General features: G+C 40.6%; 2 protein-coding genes across 5 annotated transcripts in view; both read left to right on the forward strand.

Moving 5' to 3' along the window:
- NCK2 (NCK adaptor protein 2) overlaps positions 1 to 23794 on the forward strand; it is a 112685-nt gene that overhangs the window by 66610 nt on the left and 22281 nt on the right. For 2 of the 3 annotated variants that reach the window (XM_053310885.1, XM_053310888.1), the window contains one exon: positions 7321 to 7562. In XM_053310885.1, coding sequence (XP_053166860.1) covers positions 7337 to 7562 — 226 coding nt within the window. In that variant the 5' untranslated portion in view covers positions 7321 to 7336. Of the gene's footprint in view, positions 1 to 4308; positions 4469 to 7320; positions 7563 to 23794 lie in introns of all 3 variants that reach the window. The other variant, XM_053310886.1, reaches the window with a different exon arrangement.
- ECRG4 (ECRG4 augurin precursor) overlaps positions 1 to 23794 on the forward strand; it is a 200928-nt gene that overhangs the window by 66596 nt on the left and 110538 nt on the right. The window lies entirely within an intron of this gene.

The following is a 23794-nucleotide window of genomic DNA, read 5'->3' on the forward strand; positions in this document are numbered from 1 at the left end:
TTTTGTCTGAAACTTCCTAAAGATTGACAAAGATATTGATTCCAGCAGTAAATGTGGGCTGGAAAGGACAGGCACAGGATTCTGGCAAACATGGAATTATGACAAAATATCTCACCCACACTAAACTGATCTAACCAGGAAGATTGAAAAAAAACACGTGAGCTCCTTTTAATCTGATTGTGGCATCCGTGCTGCATTTCCTTTTAGGTTCTCTCTCATTGTCTTTTTTCTAATCTTCACATTTGGGCCATCCCTCTAAATACTGTAGGAGATTCTCGGCTTATGCCTCTGCACCCTTACATGTACCTGAACGAATCTGATGTGATACAATAAGAAACCTTGCCAGGATAGTGAAATAATTTAGGAATACAAGGTTAGAGTGCTGGACTAGGACCGGGGAGACCCGAGTTCAAATCCCCATTCAGCCATAAAACTAGCTGGGTGACTCTGGGCCAGTCACTTCTCTCTCAGCCTAACCTACTTCACAGGGTTGTTGTGAAAGAGAAACTCAAGTATGTAGTACACCGCTCTGGGCTCCTTGGAGGAAGAGCGGGATATAAATGTAATAATAATAATAATAATAATAATAATAATAATAATAATAATAATAATAATAATAATATGACTTGGAAAACTTCTGCTAAAAAGGAAAGGGGGGGAAAGCATTTAAAAGTAGAAGACAAACTCCAGGGCTCCAGGATACTTCTGATCTGTGGCAGAAACAGAAAGCTGATGTAGTATAGTGGCTAAGAGACTGGGCCAATAGGAAAGTCCTGGTTCAAATTGCACCTCAGTCATGAACTCACCACTTGGCCATAGACAACCCACTCTCTTTCAGCTTTCACCCCGTCTACAGTATAGGGATAAGAATACATACTTGACAGAATGGTTGATGGGGATTGTTATTTATTTATTTATTTATTGTTTTATTTTTATGTTTATGTTGTTTTATTGTTGTAATATTTATTTATTTATTGTTATTTATTTAATACATTTATATACTGCCCTGTACAAAAAAGTTCCTGGGCAGTTCATAATATAAAAGCAATTAAAACATTAACTTATTAAAATACAATAAAAACTCTAAAACCAAAGCTTTAAAACTATAAACTAAAAGCCTGATTAAACAGGTATGTTTTTAGATGGTTCTTAAAAACATTCAGAGGAGGGGAAACTCTAATTTCGCTAGGAAGTGATTTCCAGAGTCCCAGGGCAACTCTAGAAAAGGCCCGGTTTTGAGTCACCACCAACCGACCTGGTGGCAACCACAACCGGACCTCCCTAGATGATCTTAAGCAGTGGGATTGATGAAGAAGGAAGTGCTCTCTTAAATACCTCAGACCCAAGCTGTTTGAACAAGTGCAGCAATGGCTAGGAAGGTGGGCAGTGCAAGATGTTTGTCCTGAGGGAAGTTTTAACAAGATTTTGGAAGTTTTAATAAGATGAAGAAGCCTAGAAGGGGCGGAGGCATAGCCCAGTGAGTAGACCACACCAGCTCTGCCTGCAGGTTTGATCCCTGGGATCTCCAGGTAGAGCTGAAAAAGACCTTTGCTTAAAACTGTGTGTTGGAGTATAACAGGGCTGCTCAACTTAGGCCCTGCTGCAGATGTTGGCCTACAACTCCCATAATCCCTGGCTATTGGCCACTGTGGCTGGGGATTATGGGAGCTGCGGTCCAAAAACAGCTGGGGGGCCTAAATTGAGCAGGCCTGGAGTAGAACCTGTGTTGGATGGAGTAGCTCTCTTCTTGAAGGCTCAGGCTTATAGTCTGAGTGTGCTCCTGGGTACAGCCTTGAGCTTGGATGTGGAGTTGACATCATGGCCAGGAGTACATTTGTCCACCTTTGTGCCAATGTGCTGAGACAACTGAGTCTGTTCCTAGAGAACTCAGATCTGATGACACATACTATAGTGAAATCCTGTCTGGATTGCTGCAGTGCGGCTTCCTTTGAAAAACATTGAGTAATGTTATACTCAATTACATTGAGTAATTGTGGTATGATGCTGCTGGCAAGGAGCAGGATACAGTATAGGGAGCATGTTACTTCCTTGCTATAAAATCTACATTGGCACCCAGGCCATTTCAGGGCACAACTCAAAGTGCTGATTTAAGAAAACTGTTTGGAAGGACATGAAGGACCATCCCATATGAACCTGCTTAAGAACATAAGAGCAGCCTTGCTGGATCAGACCCAAGGCCCATCTACTCCAGCATCCCATTCTACACAGTGACCCACCAGATGCTGCCCTCTCTCCTGCTGTTACTCCCCTTGAACTGATACTCAGAGGCATCATGCCTTTGAGGCCGGAGGGTGGCCTATAGCCCTACAACTAGTAACCATTGATGGACATCTCCTCCATGAAGTTATGCAAACCCCTCTTAAAGCCATCCAGCTTGTTGGCTGTCACATCTTGTGGAAGAGAATTCCACAAGTTGAGTATGCGTTGTGTGAAAAAGTACCTCCATTTGTTGGTCCAAAATTTCCTCGCAATCATTTTCTCTCTATCCACTTTCTCCACACCATGCATGATTTTATAGACCTCTATCATGTCTCTCCACAGTCATCTTTTTTCTAAACTAAATAGCCCCAGGTGTTGTAGTCTTGCCTCATAAGAAAGTTGCTCTAGTCCCCTGATCATCTTGGTTGCCCTCTTCTGGACCTTTTCCAGTTTTACAATGTCCTTTCCTAGATGTTGTAACCAGATTTGTACACTGTACTCCAGGTGTGGCCGCACCATAGTTTTGTATAAGGGCATTATAATATTAGCAGTTTTACTTTCAATCCCCTTCCTAATGATCCCTAGCATGGAATTGGCCATTTTCACAGCTGCCACACATTGAATGGACACTTTCAACGAACTGTCCACCATGTCCCCAAGATCCCTCTCCTGGTCAGTCACTGACAGCTCAGATCCCATCAGCCTATACTTGAAGTTGTGATTTTCCCTCCCAATGTGCATCGCTTTACACTTGCCAACATTGAAGCTCATTTGCCATTTTGTCATCCACTCACCCAGATTAGAGAGATCCTTTTAAAGATCCTCACAATCCATTTTGGATTTCACTACCCAAAAGAGTTTGGTATCATCTGCAAATCTGGCCACCTCGCTGCTTACCCCTATTTCTAGATCCTTTATGAATAAATTTAAAAGCACCAGTCCCAGTACAGATCCATTGTGAAAACTTTCCATTTATCCCTACCCTCTGTTTCCTGTCTCTCAACCAGTTAGCAATCCACACATGTACTTGTCCCCTTATCCCATGATTGCTAAGTTTCCTCAGGAGTCTTTGTTGAGGAACTTTGTTGAAAGCTCTTTGGAAGTCCAGGTATACTATGTCAACTGGATCACCTTTATCCACACACTTGTTGACACTCTCAAAGAACTCCCAAAGGTTTTTGAGGCAAGATTTCCCTTTGCAGAAGACATGCTGGTTCTCTCCCAGCAGAGAATGTTATTCTATGTGCTTTGCAATTTTTTCTTTGAGGATGCTTTCCATCAATTTTCCTGGAACAGACATTAAGCTAACTGCTTGTAATTTCCCAGATCACTCCTGGATCCCCTTTTTAAAAATCGGTGTAACATTGGCTACTTTCCAGTCTGATTCAGTCCAATCCAGATCCTGATTGCAGGGATAAGTTATATATTTCAGCAAGGAGGCCGACAATTTCACATTTTTGTTCTTTCAGGACCCTTGGATGCATGCCATTCGACCCTGGCGATTTGCTAGTTTTCAGGTTTTCCAGACAGTTTAGAACATCATCTCTTGTCATTTCTATCTGACTTTGTTCTTTAGCCTCCATCCCCGAAAAGCCTGGTTCAGGAACAGGTATATGCTTAGTATCTTCTGCCATGAAGATGAGCACAAATAACCCATTTAGCTTCTCTGAAAACTCCATATCCTCCTTTATTATCCCTTTCACTCCCTCATTATCCAACTGCCTCCCTGTCAGGTTTCCTCCATCTGATGTATTTAAAGAAGTTTTTGTTATTCTCCTTGATGCTTTTAGCTAAATGTTCCTCAAACTCTCTTTTCACCTCTCTCATTGTCACCTTGCATTTCTTTTGCTAGAGTTTGTGTTCCTTTTTGTTCACTTCGTTTGGATAGGCCTTCCAATTTAGGAAGGAAGTCATCTTCCCTCTTATGGCTTTCTTGACATTACCTGTTATCCATGCTGGCATCCTCCTGGACTTAGTGGTACCTTTCCTCCTTTTGGGTATACAATCTAACTTGGCTTCTAGTATTGTAGTTTTGAGTAAACCCCGTGCATTCTGGAGTGAAGTGACCCTCCTGATTTTCTCTTTCAGCTTTCTTTTCACCATACTCCTCATTTTGGAGAAGTTTCTTGAGTGTTCTGCTGGAGAGGGTCTTTTCCATGTCCTGTCAGCATCTGATATTTGTCCGATTTCGCAGGGGAAAGCCTTCTCTCTGGCCACATCCAGGTTGTGGAATTCCCTCCCAAAGGAGGTATGTCTTGCTCTCTGTCTAGCAATATTTTTCACTCCATTTCTGGCCTGGTGAAAACCTTTCTGTTGAGACAGGCTTCTCTGCTGTGTGATTTCCTTTGTACAGCTTAAGCTTTAGGCCCTGGGGATTTAAGGGAACATCTTCTCCCTGTATCCCACCAGTATTGCCTCTAACTTTTTTCATCAGTGAGCAGAATTACTTTTGTCCTGGGTGGCAGTATCAAAGCATTGTGCGCACTATAAAGTGGCCCAAAGAAGAATAAATATTTTGTATTAAAAATAAATATATAATAATTTTTATAAAACAAAAATAAATAAGTGTTGGTTATTTAAATTTGAATCCATCCTTGCTTTCTTACTCTTAACCTATAAAGACAGTAGGCTTCCCATTCCTTCCAGATAACCTAGAGATTGGAGCTAACACATGCCTTAGATAAGCTAAACTGGCTCTTTGACTTTGGGGACAGGGAATCTTTTTTTTTTTTAATCTTTCCAATGTTAACCACTTTCAGAACTTTTTTTAAAAAGTGGCATATAAATAAATAAAATAATGTCACACAACAAGCACAAAGAAGAACAGAAAGTGCACACAGTGAAAAACTAATGTTTTATCTTGTAAACTGTCCAGAGACGTAAGTTTTGGGAGGTATAAAAATATGTTAAATAAATAACATATAGTGTGCACACAAACTGTTTCTGTTAAAACAGAAGAGTATTTTGCTCTTATACTGAAACTCATGATGAAGCAACTAATATAACGTACCTCTCACACATGAACATATGAAAATATGTAAAATATTGTGCACAAAAGGCATATTAAAGCCAAATATAAACCAAAACAGTCAAATATGCAGCACGATGGTACTAAAACCAGCAGAAAGCAACACCAAATTCTCCAAGAAATCATGTGTATTGTTTTGTGTGCTACAAATATGCATTTTTTTAAAAAAGCCAGGTTTTTTTTAAATTTATAAAAATATATAAAAATAAAACCAAAAGAGTATTGTGGTGGATGGGGAGTTAGAGTGGGGGTGGGTTGGGGTATTTTCCTTATGTGTTAAGATTTTTGAAGTGCATGTGTCTTTTAAAAGATGTCCAAATTTATCTTCCCTACTACAAAAAAAGAAACCTTTGTTTTACCATTGTTTGCTTTTCCAGTTTCTTTAATTAGAGTAATTGCTTAGTGAGCTTTCAAATATATATATTCTGTCTGGGGAAGGAAAGCAAAAATCCCTTTCATTTCAGATTTGGCAGATTTCAGATACAGGTCCCCCCAGAGATTGTGTATTCTTTCCACAGCACAATACCAATGTCCAATTTTTTTTAAAAAAGCAATTCTTATTATATAAACTTCCCTGAGCTCCGTATGGCAGAGAGCCATTTCCATTTACAGTTTTCCTACTGTACCACCACCATATCCTCTTTCTTTGAAGAGCCAAATCAACCTACAGGAAGAAAATGGAAACAAACACGTGGCTTCTATCAGAGGAACTTCTCCTTCAGCCTTTTGGGGTTCTTTGAGAGGGAAGGGTAATCAGAAAGGTTGTCGGAAAGATTCAGCAGCAATGAATTCATTGCTCTGTGCCATGTGGACCTTCTTCCTAGTCCCCTGCCCAACTGTTTTCCCCTACTGCCTCTCAGTGGGGGTAGGGTCACAGTGGACGAGAGCAGGACTGTGTGGCTGGTTTGTGTGCATGTGCAGCCTAAAAGGAATGCAGAACCCTACCACCCATTGAGATCATCCAGAGAGGTTCATCTGCTGGCTATGCAGGGATGGGCCTTCTTTGTTGCTGCTCTGAGACTCTGAAATGCACTCCCTGCTGAAATAAGAGCCTCCCTATCTCTGACAACTTTTTAAAAGCCTCTAAAGACTTATTTTTTCACCCAAACCTTTTAACTGGAGTGTGGTTTTCAATTGTTTTAAGGTTTCATTTTTAATCTGTTTTATGTCGTAAACCGCCCAGAGACAGAAGTTTGGGGCAGTCTACAAATTTGAAAAATGAATAAAATAAATACATACAGATATTGCAGTGTGACTGCCTTTTGTCTGTATATGCACACATACACATCCCTATCTGTAGATGTCAATGATTAAACTAGGAATGTTCAGAACCGGTTCGATTGTGAACTGGTCCACTGTGAATTGGGCTGGTTCGATCATGAACCACTTTGAGTTATTTCTACTCAATTAGCTTGCAGACCTGTGGTTTGGTCTAAATTTGGACTGAACCATGGCAACTGTGCCGTGCACATCCCTAGATTGAACCTAGGACTTTCTACATGCTCTGCCAGTTACTTATCTGCTGTAGCTTTATACTGCTATGATGGGATTGTATCTGCCATGTTTGCTTCTGTTTTATAGTTTATTCTTCAGTTTTGTTTTTGTTTATATGATGTGCTGGTTTTAGTGAATTTTATTTTAAAATGTTAGACACCTTGAGCATTTTAGTACAATGTGTAAAGGCAAGACTTACATATTTAAAATAAAGAAATTATTGGAGATCTACTAACAGTCAGTATAAACAGTGGACCAATGATCAGCATAAGGCAGCTTCATGCATTCATTCCTGAAGTGGAACAATGGGTGTGACAGATAAGAGGATGTGTACTGTGCCACATCTTCACAATTGTTAATAGCACATCATTCTCCCCCCTCCCCCAAGGGACTAGTTGAGATTTACTTTATAAGACAATTTAGTCTACGTCTGAGTCCAAACTGAAATTATTTTGCTTTGCTTTGCAAGCTTGATTTTGCTATTTAATGTTTGTTGTAGGTTTCCAAGTTTTAATGTTGAAATTTGTGGTCGAGGAGCATCTGCAGTGTCTCAATGAATGTATTTGTTTTTATGACAGAGGGACTCCATGAAAGATGACAGAAGAAGTTATTGTTATAGCAAAGTGGGATTACACTGCACAACAGGACCAAGAACTTGACATAAAGAAGAATGAACGCCTCTGGCTGCTAGATGATTCCAAAACATGGTGGAGGGTAAGAAACGCAGCCAATAAAACAGGATATGTGCCATCCAATTATGTCGAGAGAAAGAACAGCTTGAAGAAGGGCTCCTTGGTTAAAAATCTGAAAGACACATTGGGTAAGTCTCTTTATTGGAAGTCTTTGTTAATTTTGTCAAGCAACATCTTATGCTATTGCGGGTGGGCATTGTGCCAGTATTTCACATGAAGAGCCATGTGAATATTGTTTCTTCTAGTTCAGTAAATCTAAATTTAAATATTAGAATAGCAAGTGATCTGAACTTCTTGGAAGGAGCTACTTTGTATTCTCAAAAGAAAACAGAAGCACAGACCATTGTCTTTGATTTTCTTTTGTCCTAATTCTGCTCATCAGTTCTTTATAAGAATGCATGTGCCACACCCCTGACACCTTTTCCCGGGGGGGGGGGGGAGTACTTGTATGTAGATACTGTTTCATATACTGACAGTACCAGTGTTTGGACTGCATCCTGTGAAAGGTATATCTGTGTCTCAGATTGTGAATTTTAATACTTCATCTTTTCTGGCTTATTTGCTAGTTCATTTATCTGCATGAGGCTTTAACTAGGCCAAGAAGATTGGCTAGTGATCCTGGTTCTCCACTGCCCCACCCTCCACCCCTACACACGCATTCCTTGTAGCTTATGTTTTGTGTTGCTCTATTTCCTGAATCCTATATCCCCCCCCCCAAGTTTTTTGATATTGGAAATTGGGAAGTTGTCTTAAATTCAGAGTCCTGTTCCTTTTGAGTAAATGAAGGTATGTCCTGTATTTAATCTGCATTTTTAAGGGGGTTGTCTTAAATTCAGAGTCGTCTTCAATTCAGGTAGATATGGCATTTGCTAGAGTAACCTGAAATCGATTTGAACTTATAGGAGAAACCTTGACAATTCTGTGAGCAGAACCTGAACTTTATAAGAAACACAAGGCTGCCATTTCCTCCCTCTGTCTACTACCCTATTTTCTGATGTCATTTTGCTTTGTGTTTCCCCACTGCCAGCTTATATAATTATCAGCAGCTGGCAGAAGTGAAATGAAGTCGGGGCACTTGATAAGTTGTACTAGATGTTATGAAGGGGGAGCCAAACAAAGGGTTGTCGTTTTGTGTGGCAGCTCCATGTTTCTTGAAACTCTCTGTCCCATTCTGATGTTTGCTGATAACAAAATCTGAGTTTAAAGCTGATACTTAGATGACTTATCAAAACTCAAACCAGCAAAAGTAAGGAAAGGCAAACTAAGCCAGAAAATGGTATGTGCATTAAGCAAGCTATGGTTACAGATGCTTTCATTATTTGAAATCTGGAATCTACCTCATGAAGTGTGAAGCAGCTCTGCATCTTTTATTTTATTTTATTAACCTCATAGAAACTTTAGGATCATGTGTCAGGGAGCTGATTCTAACAGTGGTTCCGGAGCACGTTTCCATGGCTGAAATGCAGTGAAGGAAAGGGCAATTGATGTGTTATAGGCGGAAGATTTATGGAAGTTTAGATATTCCCCAACCCCTCCATTTATTTCAGTGAACCAGTTTCATTTTGCCCATTAATAATGGAACATGACCATTCTTGTCCACGTAATGGTTCACAATTACCTCTATGTGTAAAATGGTCTAGTCCAGGATAGGGCTACATAGCCCCATCCAGAACACATCATTATGTTTGATTACATAAATGTAGTTTCTTAAGCTGTAATTTATTGGCCCTTGGTTAAATAAGCTAAAAAGGAAACCACATGAACCGTATTGTTAGTGAAACCTTTGCCAATTGTGGACGTTACTATGCAGGAATTTGGGGTTCTTGCCTGTCTGTCTCCAGGAGTTTGGCAAGCACACAAAGTGGAGGGTAAGGTAGCGAGGGTCTCATGCAAAAAAATCAGTTTTGTCCTAATAATATGGATCACCATAAAAGCAATAATTTGCATGGAGATATATCCTGTAAATGAATTGTAAACCATAGTTGAGGCCTTCAACAAATTCTGTTTGGATGCAGGAGCCAGCCCAAAAAATTGGGGTCAAGGCACTGGACACTTGGTGAAATTACCAGACTTAATGACTAACATTTTGGAAGGGGGAGGGTGGTAAATGGGCTTCTGCACCATAGGGCTGCCTGGGACAAATAAAGATATTATTAAATAACTCTACCTCTGAATATCCTAGGTGCCACTGTTAGATTTTGAGGCATAACAGCTCCTGGTGCCTGGGATTTGTCAAGCTCTGCCATAGTTTCATTAATTATAATGAAATTAATTCTAATGCCTTGTTTCTATCCTTTGCCAATGAGTTGCATTAACATTTAAAATATATATATTTCTATTACTCTGGGTCAGTGAGCGGAAAGAGTTTTGTTCTGGGAGGCAGAATCAAAGCAGTGTGTGCACATAACTCTCTCTCTCTCTCTCTCTCTCTCTCTCTCTCTCTCTCTCTCTCTCTCTCTCTCTCAATGGAAGATTAAAAAAACATTATCTACCCCCGCCCACAATCCGTCTCCTTACTTTTTGTGCAGATGACTTTGCTGCTGGCCCATTGCATTCCTGTGGGTTTTCTTGGTAGTTCTGTCAATTCTGCCATGTTTGATGAAGCACACTTGGTATTTTCTTAAAATAAAAAATTGTTCTCAGCTAGAGCTCTGAGCTGGATTGGGGGCAGGTAGCATTATCCTGTGTGAAAGGGCTATGGAGACGCCTGAAGGTAGGGTTGTGTTACACAACCCTACTTTCAGGCTTCATCTGTTGGTTTACTTATTTATTTATTTAACACATTTGTATACCACCCAAACTGCAAGTCTCTGGGTGCTTTACAACAAAACAATAAAAACACATTAAAACATTAAAACATTAAAACAATTAAAATTCAAAATATTAACTATTGAAAACACAATTAAAACAATATCTAATTAAAACCTGGGTGGACAAATGCATCTTGACTGCCTTTTAAAAAGTTGTAAGAGATGGGGAGGCTCTTATTTCAGCAGGAAGTGTGTTCCAAAGCCTCGAGGCCATCCCTGAGTAGCCACCAGACAAGCTGGTAGCAACTGCAAATGAACCCCTCCAGATGATCTCAATGGGCAGTGTGGTTCATAGGGACGAAGGCATTCTCTTAAATACCCAGGGCCCAAGCTGTTTAGGGCTTTTATAGGTTATAACCAAAGCCTTGCATTTTGCCTGGAAACTTATTGGCAACCAGTGTAGATCTTTTAAGATAAGAGTGATATGGTCTCTCCAAGATTACCAAGAGACCAACCTGGCTGCCGCATTCTGGACCAACTGCAGTTTCTGGACTACATACAAAGGCAGCCCCACAAAGAGTGCATTGCAGTCAGCATGGTGTAGTGGTTAGAGTGCTAGACTAGGACCAGGGAGACCCGAGTTCAAATCCCCATTCAGCCATGTTCCTTGCTGGGCAACGACGGGAGCAGGGGCGGCAGAGAGGAACGCTGCTGCCCCAAAAACTTTGCTAAAAAGTCGAGCGCCGTAGGGGGAAAAGCGGCGGGAGGGGTAAGTACTCCCCCCCGCCCTTAAATGCTACATACCCCCGCCGGCCCGGCCCCAATCTGGACTGGTTCGAAGGCCTCTAACATGGCCCTGGCCCGGTCTGGTGCACATCCCTAGATGTAGACAGATTGACTCGAATTAGTTTAGCATAGGCCAAGCAAAGCTTAAACATGTTGAGTCCAGAAACATAGCAACAGTCCACAGCACTTTGGGAAGGGAGTATATTGGAATTGCTAATTTAAAAGATATAGAATATCATTGGGAAGCCCATGAGTGCCCTTTCTTTGGACTGAACTTCAGATTAGAAGGATTTTTAGGGGCTTTGTTCCTTGCTCCTTGCTTTCAGTCAAAATGTACCCAATCCTGCAGCACAACAGTACCTTAATGCCCTATGCCACCCACAGACCTCCAGGGGTGACCATCTTATTGTAGTTGCAATAATCTAATTACACCAGGTTTTCATTTTACAGCCTGCTTTGGTATACAGGCTTTCAACTTCTAGTTGGGGTTTCCATTTTTGTTTAATCTTTTAAAATAACAGGGTAACAGAGGGAGAGTGGGGGAGGAAAAGAAAGAGAGTGGGCACAACCCAGCAGAATTTAGTTGTCTATAATCCCATTCCATTGCATTTCATGATCAGTGTGCGTTAAATAGTGCTCAATGTGTGTCAAAAGGCTTTAGAGGTCGAAAGTCAGTCACACTGATTGTTCCTGGAAGGCTACACTAGAAGGCCAGTGTAGACCTTGGAGTGTTCATCTTTATTACTTATTCTGTGGTTTACATTTAAGTACTGTACTACCTTTCATCCAAAGACTGCAAGGCAGTTTGCAGACAACATAAAACGTCAAAAACAGCAGGTGAACAGCATTCCAGTTATGGAATAGACAGCAAATTAAAGTGTTATTTCTCTCTCTCTCAATCTCTCTGTGTGTGTGTTTTGGAAGGTGGAGAACAGAGGGCCGCTGAACCCCCCGATTGATGTATGTAATTATGAGATGTCCAAGAAATGTTAACTGTAAAGTTACTTTTATCTTTAAAAACAACAACAACACCAACAGCAGGTATAAGTGGCAGTGGTCACACACACACACACACACACACACACACACACACACACACACACACACGGTCTACCTCATATGCCATTGGTGGTCCTGCAGCCTTTGTGAGGAGGGGCAGGCTAGTTCCAGTTTGAAAAGCAGCAGCAGGTGAAGGTGGTGATGGTGTCCCTTCATATAATATGCTCACAGAGACCCACCTAATTCATTCATCACCAACTTCAGCCTACAACTAGTCATTGACAATGCTGCTCAGTGTGTATTTTAGCCTTGAGGTCGTGCTTGGCAATTGTTTTGTGTGGATTTGAAAGAAGAGGTCACACAACAGCTTTTTCTCCACATAGAATTGGTGAAAATACTCTTGAATTGTTCAGCAATCTGAAATCAGATGACAGTAAATTTTGCCAAATCTTGAAGAAATTAAATTCCCAAGCATTAACCCCTGCTAACTTGGCAAAGAGGTACCTTTTAACATGGTGATTCTCTTTATTGAGCAGGGGGAGAGTAACTGGCCCTATCCACCCCCAGCATAGTACCTCCAGTGACTGTTCCTGGTGTCTGTCTTATGTTTCTTTTAGATTGTGAGCCCTTTGGGGACAGGGATTCATCTTATTTATTTATTATTTCTGTGTATAAACCTCTCTGAGCCATTTTTGGAAGGGCAGTATAGAAATTGAATTAATAATAATAAAACAATACCTGGCTTAAAGCACCTATTCCTTATATTCAGCATTTGCTTCTAGCTGTTGCTCACATTCAAGATGAATTTGCTTTTATAACAGGCATATCTGCTTTTTTAACAGCACTTTTTGCATTGGTGCCCTGAGTGTGATAATTATTTCAAATCCAAATATTTCTGAGGTTAGTAGCACACATGTTCACAGTACCTGTTTTACAGTTATCCGTTTGAGGTTAAATACGTTGTAAGTCTGTGCAGTGTTGCTTGCTTTTTCCCCCTTTTCTTTTAAACTTCCTGTTTACTTGAAAGTTCACTAGAAACTGTAAGTTATTTCCTTTTCTCTCTCTCTGAGCAACATAGTTTGGTAGCAGTCAAGACACTTTAGATGCCCCCCATCCATTTTACCACTAAAGGAAATGAAGCGTATGTTTAGGCTTTGTCTCAGCTTTTTCACTCTGTTACTTCACTTTAAATCCGTGCTGTCTGGTATAGATTTTTTTCCACCGTCACCTCATTTAAGCTTGATTTGCAAGAGCAGTCTGTGTGAAGTTTATTAATCCAATTGTAACCCAATGTAGAACAATCTCATTTTGGGGAGATAATTATTTTGCCAAATGTAAGAGCTTGGGAGTCCAATCTCAATGTAAGATTTCTCATTTATGGCACACAAGTAACATTTAGCTTATTGAGTTAAAAGGTATCCATTATTTTTTATTATTATTTCTTGTTTACACAGTCAGATAGGTGTTATTGACTGGTTTGTTTTATCCAGACATCGAGTCCTTCCCAAGGACCTGGGATGGCTGAATTTTATCATCAATACTGTTGGTTATTATAGATATCGTCGCAAAATATAGGCTGTTCAAAAAGCTGCTTTTTGTAATTGGCTGATGGTGATTTCTGTGGCCCCTATGGTGTTGAGGTGTTCTTCAAGGTCTTTTGGAACTGCACCCAGGGCGCCAATTACCACTGGGATTATTTTGGTCTTTTTCTGCCACAGCCTTTCAATTTCCATTTGTAGATCTTTGTATTTGGTGATTTTTTCTATTTCTTTTTCTTCTATTCTGCTATCCCCTGGTATTGCTATGTCGATTATTTTAATTTTTTTCTTTCTTTTCGATTACAGTTATATCTGGTGTATTGTGTGGCAGATGCTTGTCTGTTTGTAGTCGGAAGTCTCATAATATTTTTACATCTTCATTTTCGACAACTTTTTCAATTTTATGGTCCCACCAATTTTTGGCTACAGGCAGCTTGTATTTTTTGCAGAAGTTCCAGTGTATCATCCCTGCTATCTTGTTCATGCCTTTGTTTGTAGTCAGTCTGTGAGATCTTTTTACAACAGCTGATTAGGTGGTCCACTGTTTCATCTGCTTCTTTACAAAGGTGGCACTTGCTGTTTGTTGTGGATTTTTTGACTTTTGCTCTTATTGCATTTGTTCATAGTGCCTGTTCTTGTGCAGCCAGTATTAAACCCTCTGTTTCTTTCTTCAAGTAACCATTCTTAAGCCATTACCAGGTATTATTATTATTATTATTATTATTATTATTATTCCTTTAAGCAGCCATTTTCAGAAAAGAGTATTAAAAAAATTACTTGCAGGTGTGAAGCAACCATCCCAGATCACACACAACAGACTTAGTTGTCATATCACCTGACATGATCTCAAACACTTTTGTTTTATGTGGGAGCTGTTCAGCCTTTACTTCTGTCCAGGGATCTACAAATTTAGGCTTAGCTCACCAGTCAGCCATTATTTGTGGCTGTCACCAACCCCCTCTCTTCGCTCAGGTCCTTTTCTGGCACACAGGCAGCAGGCTTAGGAGAGAAATGGGTTGTCTATCATTTGCCCTGGGAATTTTGGAAACTTCTCCAAAATGAGTATGGTGAAAAGAAAGCTGAAAGGGAAAATCAGGAGAGTCAATTCATTCCAAAATGAATGGAGTTTACTCAAACCCACAATACTAGATGCCCAGATAGAATGTATACCCAAAAGGAGGAAAGGTACCAATAGGTCCAGGAGGGTGCCAGCATGGCTAACAGGTACCATCAAGGAAGCCATAAAAGGGAAGATGACTTCCTTCCAAAATTGGAAGGAAGAACTCAAATGTGAAATTGCTGACCTCCTTGCTGAAATATATGACTTATCCCTGCAATCAGGATCTGGATTGGACTGAATCAGACTGGAAAGTAGCCAATGTTACACCAATTTTAAAAAAGGGGATCCAGGGGTGATCTGGGAAATTACAAGCAGTTAGCTTAATGTCTGTCCAAGAAAATTGATGGAAAGCATCCTCAAAGATAAAATTGCAAATCACATAGAATAACATTCTTTGCTGGGAGAGAACCAGCATGTCTTCTGCAAAGGGAAATCTTGCCTCAAAAACCTTTGGGAGTTCTTTGAGAGTGTCAACAAGTGTGTGGATAAAGGTGATCCAGTTGACATAGTATACCTGGACTTCCAAAGAGCTTTCAACAAAGTTCCTCATCAAAGACTCCTGAGAAAACTTAGCAATCATGGGATAAGGGGACAAGTACATGTGTGGATTGCTAACTGGTTGAGAGACAGGAAACAGAGGGTAGGGATAAATTGAGAGTTTTCACAATGGATCTGTACTGGGACTGGTGCTTTTAAATTTATTCATAAAGGATCTAGAAGTAGGGGTAAGCAGCGAGGTGGCCAGATTTGCAGATGATACCAAACTCTTTTGTGTAGTGAAATCCAAAATGGATTGTGAGGAGCTTTAAAAGGATCTCTCTAAACTGGGTGAGTGGGTGACAAAATGGCAAATGCGGTTCAGTGTTGGCAGGTGATGCACATTGGGAGGGAAAGTGATGCACATTGGGAGGGAAAATCACAATTTCAAGTATACGTTGATGGCATCTGAGCCTAGTCACTGATCAGAAGAGGGGTCTTGGGGTCGTAGTGGACAGCTCGTTGAAAGTGTCAACTCAGTGTGTGGCAGCAGTGAAAATGGCCAATTCCATGCTAGGGATCATTAGGAAGGGGATTGAAAATAAAACTGCTAATATTATAATGCCCTAATACAAAATTATGGTGCAGCCACACCTGGAGTACTGCGTACAATTCTGGTCACCACATCAAAAAAGGGACATTGTAGAACTGCAAAAGGTCCAGAAGAGGGCAACCAAGATGATCAGAGGCCTGGAGCACCTTTCTTATGGGTCAAGGCTACAACACCTGGGGCTATTTAGTTTAGAAAAAAGATGACTGTGGAGAGACATGATAGAGGTCTATAAAATCAGAAAATAATCCAATTGTGAGTGTGATGGATAGGTAGTGAGACAGGAATCCTCTTAAACATCAATCAGCCAATTTTTACTTTTAAAAATTTTGATATAGTAGAGAAACAAACTAGTACCAAAAGAGGTTAGACACAGATCAAAACTTGGAATCAAATTATGCAGCCTAACAGGTTGCCTAACAATTTACCTAACACCTGACACTTAAGTGACTGATCGCTGTTTGCAGAGTCCATACGAGTCATTCTGCTGGTTGGCAAGAACCAATGTTACTGTAGCCTGGACCAGAGTTCTCAGTAGGAAGACTAGTCCATACTTTTGTGAAGGCTCAAGCCGACCCTTAGCAAGCAAAGATAGCATTTAGCAAGCAAAGACAGAGATGGAAATTATACTTCTGCAAGTTGCAATGCAAGATGAAGGGATCCTCCTCCAATCTGAAGACAAGTCCATCAGGGCAAGGAGCCGTGGTGCTAGGTAGGGACCTGAAGCCAGCGCTGAGGCTGACGCCAAGCCAAAGGAGCAGTCAGGGTCAGGAACAGAGAATGGGGTGATCAGGCAGGAGGCTTGGGCCAGCAGCTGGAGCAAAACTCAAGCTTGGACAAGATCCTGGAAGCTGGTTCTAGGGAAAGCTCGCCAAATGAAGCTGTTGTACCAGTGAAGGCTTGGTTGCAAATGCTAGGCTTATATAGGAAACTGGAATCCAGCTTCTTCCTGGAGAGGAGATGGGATCAGATTTGTGACAAGTGCCTGAGCTTTTCTCCCTAGGCCCTTTAAGTGGGTACTTCACCACCACTGCTGATTCACTCTTCAGGTGGGTACTTCACCACCAGGCCTGATTCAATGTTGCCTGTGCTCCTGGGGCAGATCAGAGAGCCAGCAGGGGGGCAACTTGATCCTCATGATCTGGGGTTCTTCCAGAAGGGCTTTGGTGGAAATAGAAACTTCCAGCTGTTCGGGGGCTACGATTCCTGGAGGACCCTTCCCAGTGCATGGAGATCCAGCTGAGGTTTGTTCCTTCTCCTCCCCGCAAAATCTCATTAGGGTCTCAGTCTGGGGGAGCTTAACAGGTGGAAAGGCAGGAGTAAAATATGAAGCTTGGCCTGCACATGCTGCTTTTGCTTTTCAGCTTTACAACCTCAGTCCTCACAAGGGAAGCACCAAATGTTATATAGCCTCTCTGTTGTAGCTGCTTTAAGGCTACTGCAAATTACACTGATTACCAAAACATGCATGTGCATAATGGGCTTATTTTATTACTAACTCTGATTAAGTTAACTTATATACAATGATGTTTGGTGACACTATACTTAACAGAGTGTAAAAAACATTGTGATCCCCTGAAAGCAGAAAGATAGTATTAGACACTTGAGCTTGCAATGCATTTTCTTTCATCTTTACTGGTGGCATGTAGATGTGAAGCGTCCAATCTGTTTACTACATTTTCATGAGAAGTCTTTATTCTGATACTATCTCCATTTCATTCACTTCAAGTATTGCTTTATATAGATCTGTGCAGTTTTCACTAGCTCTTTTCTGGGACAAAACCAGGCATCTATAAATACACTTGTCAGCTCTCCAGTGGCAAGTGCCCGCAGCCCTCTGGCGAGCAGGACACTCAGCAGCACCCAGATATCTTCCCCAGAGGTCTTATTTCCACTGCCTATCTAGTCCAGCATCCTGTTTCACACAGTAGCCCACCAGATGCCGCTGGAAGCCTACAGGCAGGAGCTGAGGGCATGCCGTCCCTACTGCTGTTACTCTCCTGTAACTGCTACTCAGAGGCATCCTGCTTTTGAGGCTGGAGGTGGCCTATAGCCCTCCAACTAGTAGCCATTGATAGACCATGAAGTTATCCAAACCCCTCTTAAATCCATCCAGGTTGTTGGCTGCCACTACATCTTGTGGCAGAGAATTCCACAAGTTGATTATGTGTTGTGTGAAAAAGTACTTCCATGGTCCTAAATTTCCTGGCAGTCAATTTCATGGGATGACCCCTGGTTCTAGTGTGACGTGAGAGGGAGAAGAATTTCTCTCTATCTACTTTCTCTACACCATGCATGACTTTATCGATCTCTTATCATGTCTCCCCACAGTTGTCTTTTTTCTAATCTGAATAGCCCCAGGTGTTGTAGCCTTGCCTCATAAGAAAGGCGCTCTAGGTCCCTGATCATCTTGGTTGCCCTTTTCTGCACCTTTCCCAGTTCTACAGTGTCCCTTTTTAAATGTGGTGACCAGAATTGTACACAGTACTCCAGGTGTGGCTGCATCATAGTTTTGTATCAGGGCATTATAATATTAGAAGTTTTATTTTCAGTCCCCTTCCTAAGAATCTCTAGTATGGAATTCCATGCCTGGAACAGACATTAAGCTAACCAGCCTGTAATTTCCCGGATTGCTCCTGGATCCCTTTTTGAAAATTGGTATTACATTGGCTACTTTTCAGTCCTCCAGTACAGAGACTAATTGCAGGGATAAATTATATATTTTAGCAAGGAGGTCAGCAATTTCACATTTGAGTTCCTGGAGGACTCTTGGATGGGTGCCGTTCGTCCCTGGTGATTTGCTAGTTTTTAGTTTTTCCAGACAATTTAGAACATCATCTCTTGTCACTGCTATCTGACTCAGTTCTTTAGCCTCCATCCCCAAAAAGCCTGGTTTGGGAAAAGGTATATGCTCAGTATCCCCTGCCGTGAAGACAGACGCAAATAACTCATTTCGCTTCTCTTCATCCTCCATATCCTCCTTAACAATCCCTTTCACTCCCTCAACCACCTCCCTTGCAGGTTTCCTGCATCTGATGTATTTAAAGAAGTTTTTGTTATTCTCCTTGATGCTTTTTGCTAAATGTTCCTCAAACACTCTTTTTGCCTCCTTAATTGTTACCCTGCATTTCTTTTGCCGGAGTTTGTGTTCCTTTTTGTTCTCTTCATTTGGACAGGTCTTCCAATTTCGGATGGAAGTCTTCTTCCCTTTTATGGTTTCCTTTATGGTTACCTATTATCCATGCTGGCACCCTCCTGGACTTAGTGATACCTTTCCTCCTTTTGGGTATACAATCTAACTGGGCTTCCAGTATTGTGGTTTTGAGTAAACTCCACCCATTCTGGGGCGAGGTGACTCCTGATTTTCCCTTTCGACTTCCTTTTCACCATGCCCCTCAGTTTGGAGAAGTTTCTTCTTCTGAAGTTCAAAGTGACTGTGTTAGACTTCCTTGGTGATTCTCTCCCCATGTTTGCTGAATTAGACCGAACTGTGGTCACTGTTCCCTAAAGGGTCGATTACACTGACATCGCACACCAGGTCCTGGGTTCCACTCAGGATTAAGTCCAAGGTTGTCTTCTCTCTGGTTGGTTCCAAGACCAACTATTCTAGGGTACACTTTCAGCATATCTAGCAATTTCATTCAGCATATCTAGCAATTTGGCCTCTTTGTCATTACTTGATTGTGAATTTACCCAGTCTGTGTATGGGTAATTGAAATCACCCATTATTATAGCCCTATCTCACTTTGATGCCTCTCTGATTTCTTTTTGCAATTCCCAGACACTGTCAGTATTTTGGTCAGGTGGGCAATATCACATCCTATTCCATCTGGTGTCTATAGGCCGCTTCCAGCCTCAGAGGCCTCTAAAAACCAGTTGCAGGGGAGAAACAGCAGGAGAGAGATCATGCCCTCAGCTCTTGCCTGTGGGCTTCCCAGAGGCATCTGGTGGGCCACTCTGTGAAACAGGATGTTGGACTAGATAGGCCTTGGGCCTGATCCAGCAAGGCTGCTGTTATAACTTCCAGCATCAAAGGTGTACCTAATGGCTGAGTGCAATTAATAAAATATAGTTGCAGACCAGTAAAATAATAATACTTACATACATTGATCCACAGAGTGACTGAGAGTCAGACACGACTGAACGGATAAGAAGACATACAGAAGACCAGCAGAGTAAACCATAAATGTTGTAACACAGTATATAGTAGTTAAACATCAAAACAGAACAACTAATTATTGGATTCTTAATAGCTCCTGGCCAATTATATTGACCGTTAAGCAGAATGTAGCCACGTTATAAGATATTGAATTGTTCTGGTCAGCTAAGAGATAATCAGGATAAAAAGAGTCTGTTCAACCTTGCTGAAAACTAATAAAAGGAGTTAAATATTTATACCATAAATCTTGATAAAATTGGCAGTAAAGGAGCACATGTGCCATTGTTTCGATATCTCCTGAATTGCAGTGACAAGTACTTTCTTTATAGGGGATTTTTTGATATCTCCCTTCCAGAATTGCTGTTTGTAAAACATTACATTGTGCCTGCATCAAGACTCTACAGTATTTTGGCACTGTTATCGAATTTAGATATCTAGAAGGGTTAAAACTAAAAACTTGGTTGCCCAGATGGACACCAACAGGAACAGAGCCCTGGTCAATTTGTCGCTCCATATCGTATATTCGTTGTCTGAGGTTAGTCCTGGCATTTTCATACTCCAGAGTTATCAATACAGAGGGGGAGAAACCATAGTAATGCATTCTTTCCTCTAACTCTCTTTCCATCCTGAATGGTAGGTGTCTAGTAACACAGATGGAATTAAACCTACGGGATGGAAAACCAACAAGGAACTAGAGTTCTCAATTAATTTCATGAATGGATAATGAATAATTCAGCCATTATAATGGTGTTATTCAAGAGAGCAATTTTCAAGATCCCCAATATGATAGGATTACTTAAAATAATTAAATGTTAGCATCTATACAAACTTTTGGCTACAATGGGCAATTTTTTTAAAAAAAATCCTAGTTTAAGTAGAACATCATTACTTAGAAGCAATTGAACAAACCTGTCTAATGTTAATTGCTGGGAAAGTCTGCTCTTTTCTTCAATATGTAGGAGTATGAGGAAAACTCACATTATTTGGAAAGGTTTATTAAACACTAGTAAAATCCTGATCATAACAGGTGGAGTAAGTGCTACGGGAACACCATTGTTACTGCAGGGATTCCTTCAGCTCTGGTCAGGCCACCCACTGACAACAGAGGGGGCTAGTTTTTGCCTCATGGTAATGCTGTCTCCAGATGCAGTGTTTTATTTCCCCCCTATTAGATTGAATAGAAACTATTCACTTACAGGGGAGAAAATATATAATAGCAAAAACTTGCCTTAGTCCTCTACTGACATCAGCTATTAAGAACCAAGCCTGACCTGATCTATCTTCAGTTCTGTTGGTTGGTCATGTTAGGATATCAGCAACTGCTTTTTACGCATATATGTGCTTTCTGCAAGATTTCCATTACTTCTCAGGCTGCTATAAGATTAAAACAGCACAAAAAGAACTTATGATAAGGGTATTAACAAACCAAACACTGCCCCAGTGAACACCACACACAAAACCAACCACGGAACTTTTATACCTACATATTACCTTCCTAAGGGTCATTTACATGGATATTATGTGGTTAGCTGAGGAAGAACCTAGAATTGCCTAATGCAGGGCTTCTCAAACTTGAGTCCCCAGATGTTTCTGGACTACAACTCCCATCATGCTCAGCTCCAGTGCTAAGTTTGAGAAGCCCTGGCCTAATGCTCCTAATCCTTATTTTAGGGGAGTGACTTGCTCTCAAATCACAACCACAAGAAAAACAACAGGTAATCTGTGTTAAATATCATGATTCCTTTCATTTTATGCATCTATGTTCCGTAATAGCTTTCATTTTTACATTATCACTGGCACCTGTAACATAACTAGGAATTCACTGCCAGTAGTATTGTTACTATAATCGTAGGAAAACTATATGTTGACAAACATTTCAGTATTTATAGAGGAGGGGTGGGGGGAGAATAAAAGTGCCACATTGCTATGAATGTTGGTGTATATATTGGAAATGCACTAGATTAGGGCCTGTGTGCTGAAGCTTCTCTTGATTTTTGGTGTTCTATGTTTTTTACTGTTTAACTGATTTAATGGTTTTAAATGTGATTTTTATGGAGTTTTATTGTATTTTAACTTCTGTAAACTGCCTTGGGATGCCTCATGAAAGTATAAAAATCAGTCAGTCAAACTGATAGTTTTCTCAGGCTTTTAACTGAAAATTTTAAATTGTTAAATGCTTTTTTATCTTGTCAGATTATTTTTATAAATATATCTATACACTCTCCCCCCCCATAATATCTATATTAGTGGAGACTGACAACACCATTAAAGCAATAGCATAGAAAACAGCAAAAAGCAAACAAACCACGCAAGTGGGGGTGGGGGGAGGAGAAGAGGCGGCCAACGAAAACTAAATGCCCCTGGTAGGAAGCAGACTGAATAGCCTTACAGGTAGGCAACTATTTACTGTCAAACTCAAGGGAAGGAATATGACCCCTGAGCCTGGGAATGGTAGCAGAACAAATGGTGTGTGCTGTTTACTTCACCATTTCTGAAGCAACCATGAATCCAACTCACTGTAGGGCACCCAGGAAAAACTCAAACTGTTTGTTCCGTGTGTTCTGGGAGCAGAGAAAAACACCTGTTTCAGTAGATTTGTGCACCATTTTCTAATTATGGTTTGATAGACTGAGCGGGCAGTGAAAGCATGTTTATACACAGGGAACGTGAACTTATCAAGCTTTCACATGTCTCTGCACATTTGTAGGTTTTGCAATCAGGAATCTCATTGTAGCATTTTAAGGTCCTTTCATCCTCCTGTTGGAAGAAGAGAAATGCTGAAACAGGTAGCTTTCTAGTTAATCTCTACACTCTGCAGTATTTTAGCTGCTCTATGGTTTCAATATTGGCTTTTTAAAAAGTGAGATTCACTGGAGTTTTAATTTTTTTCGGGCATTTATTTTTTCATCTTAACAAGTCTGTATCTGGTTATACAGTCAGTTGTGACATTTTTATTTTAAAGAGAATTTATTAAATATGTATGAGGAACAACAGAGTTAATCAGATACATAATACGTCAAAGAAAACAAATTGAAAGGAAAATAGTTAAATCCTGCTCTGTTTACAGCCATTTGCATTTCAAGAGTTCAGGGTGAGCATTACAAATCACATTACACCAGTATTATGAATTCACATCAATAGTTTGATACTCACACAGTAATCTGACCAAGTACCTCTGTACTATTTTTAGACAGGGTAGATTAATTTCAAATCAAGGCAAGTTAAATCACTGATTTAACCAGCAAGAAAAGCATTTTTTTTTCTTTAAATCACTGAATGCAATCAGCGTTCTAGTTCACCTTTTTACTGAACTTAGCATGCCTAATAATTGGTTGCTATAAAAAAAAGAAACATACCTGCTGGCAACCAAACAATAGTCTTTATCTTACCTAGGAATATAATCCAAAGTATCTGTCATACAACTGAAGACAAAATGTATATCTTCTTAGTAGAGCAACTGCAGAAATTAAAAGATGGCTTGTCTATATTGTTAAAAATATTTATACACTGCTTTTCAACAAAGTAGTTTACATGGCAAAAATAATGAGAAGAAGAAAGAGAGCATGATTAACACAAGGGAGACACCAGAAACAACCACCGAGAGTCCCACTGAGAGGGACTTGGTGGAGAGGGACATATGCGGGGGCAGAACAGTGTCAGTTGTTCTCCCCCTACTAAATACAAGAGAACAAACAAAAGCCACACACATCTCAGGGCACTAAGCAATGCACTTGAAGACTGGTTTCCCAGAATCAAGGGGTGCTAGTTCTTGAGAGGACCAGTATTTCTCTGTCATATGAAACGTAAATGTTCATGCTGTTTGGTCGACAAGGTACCACTGATTCGCATTGAAGTCAGTGGGCTGGTTTATTAATGAACCCATGGCAACCAAGTATGATTGACTCCTTGTACAACATCACT

This window comes from Hemicordylus capensis, chromosome 3 (assembly GCF_027244095.1).
Source record: "Hemicordylus capensis ecotype Gifberg chromosome 3, rHemCap1.1.pri, whole genome shotgun sequence".
Taxonomy (NCBI): Eukaryota; Metazoa; Chordata; class Lepidosauria; order Squamata; family Cordylidae; genus Hemicordylus; species Hemicordylus capensis.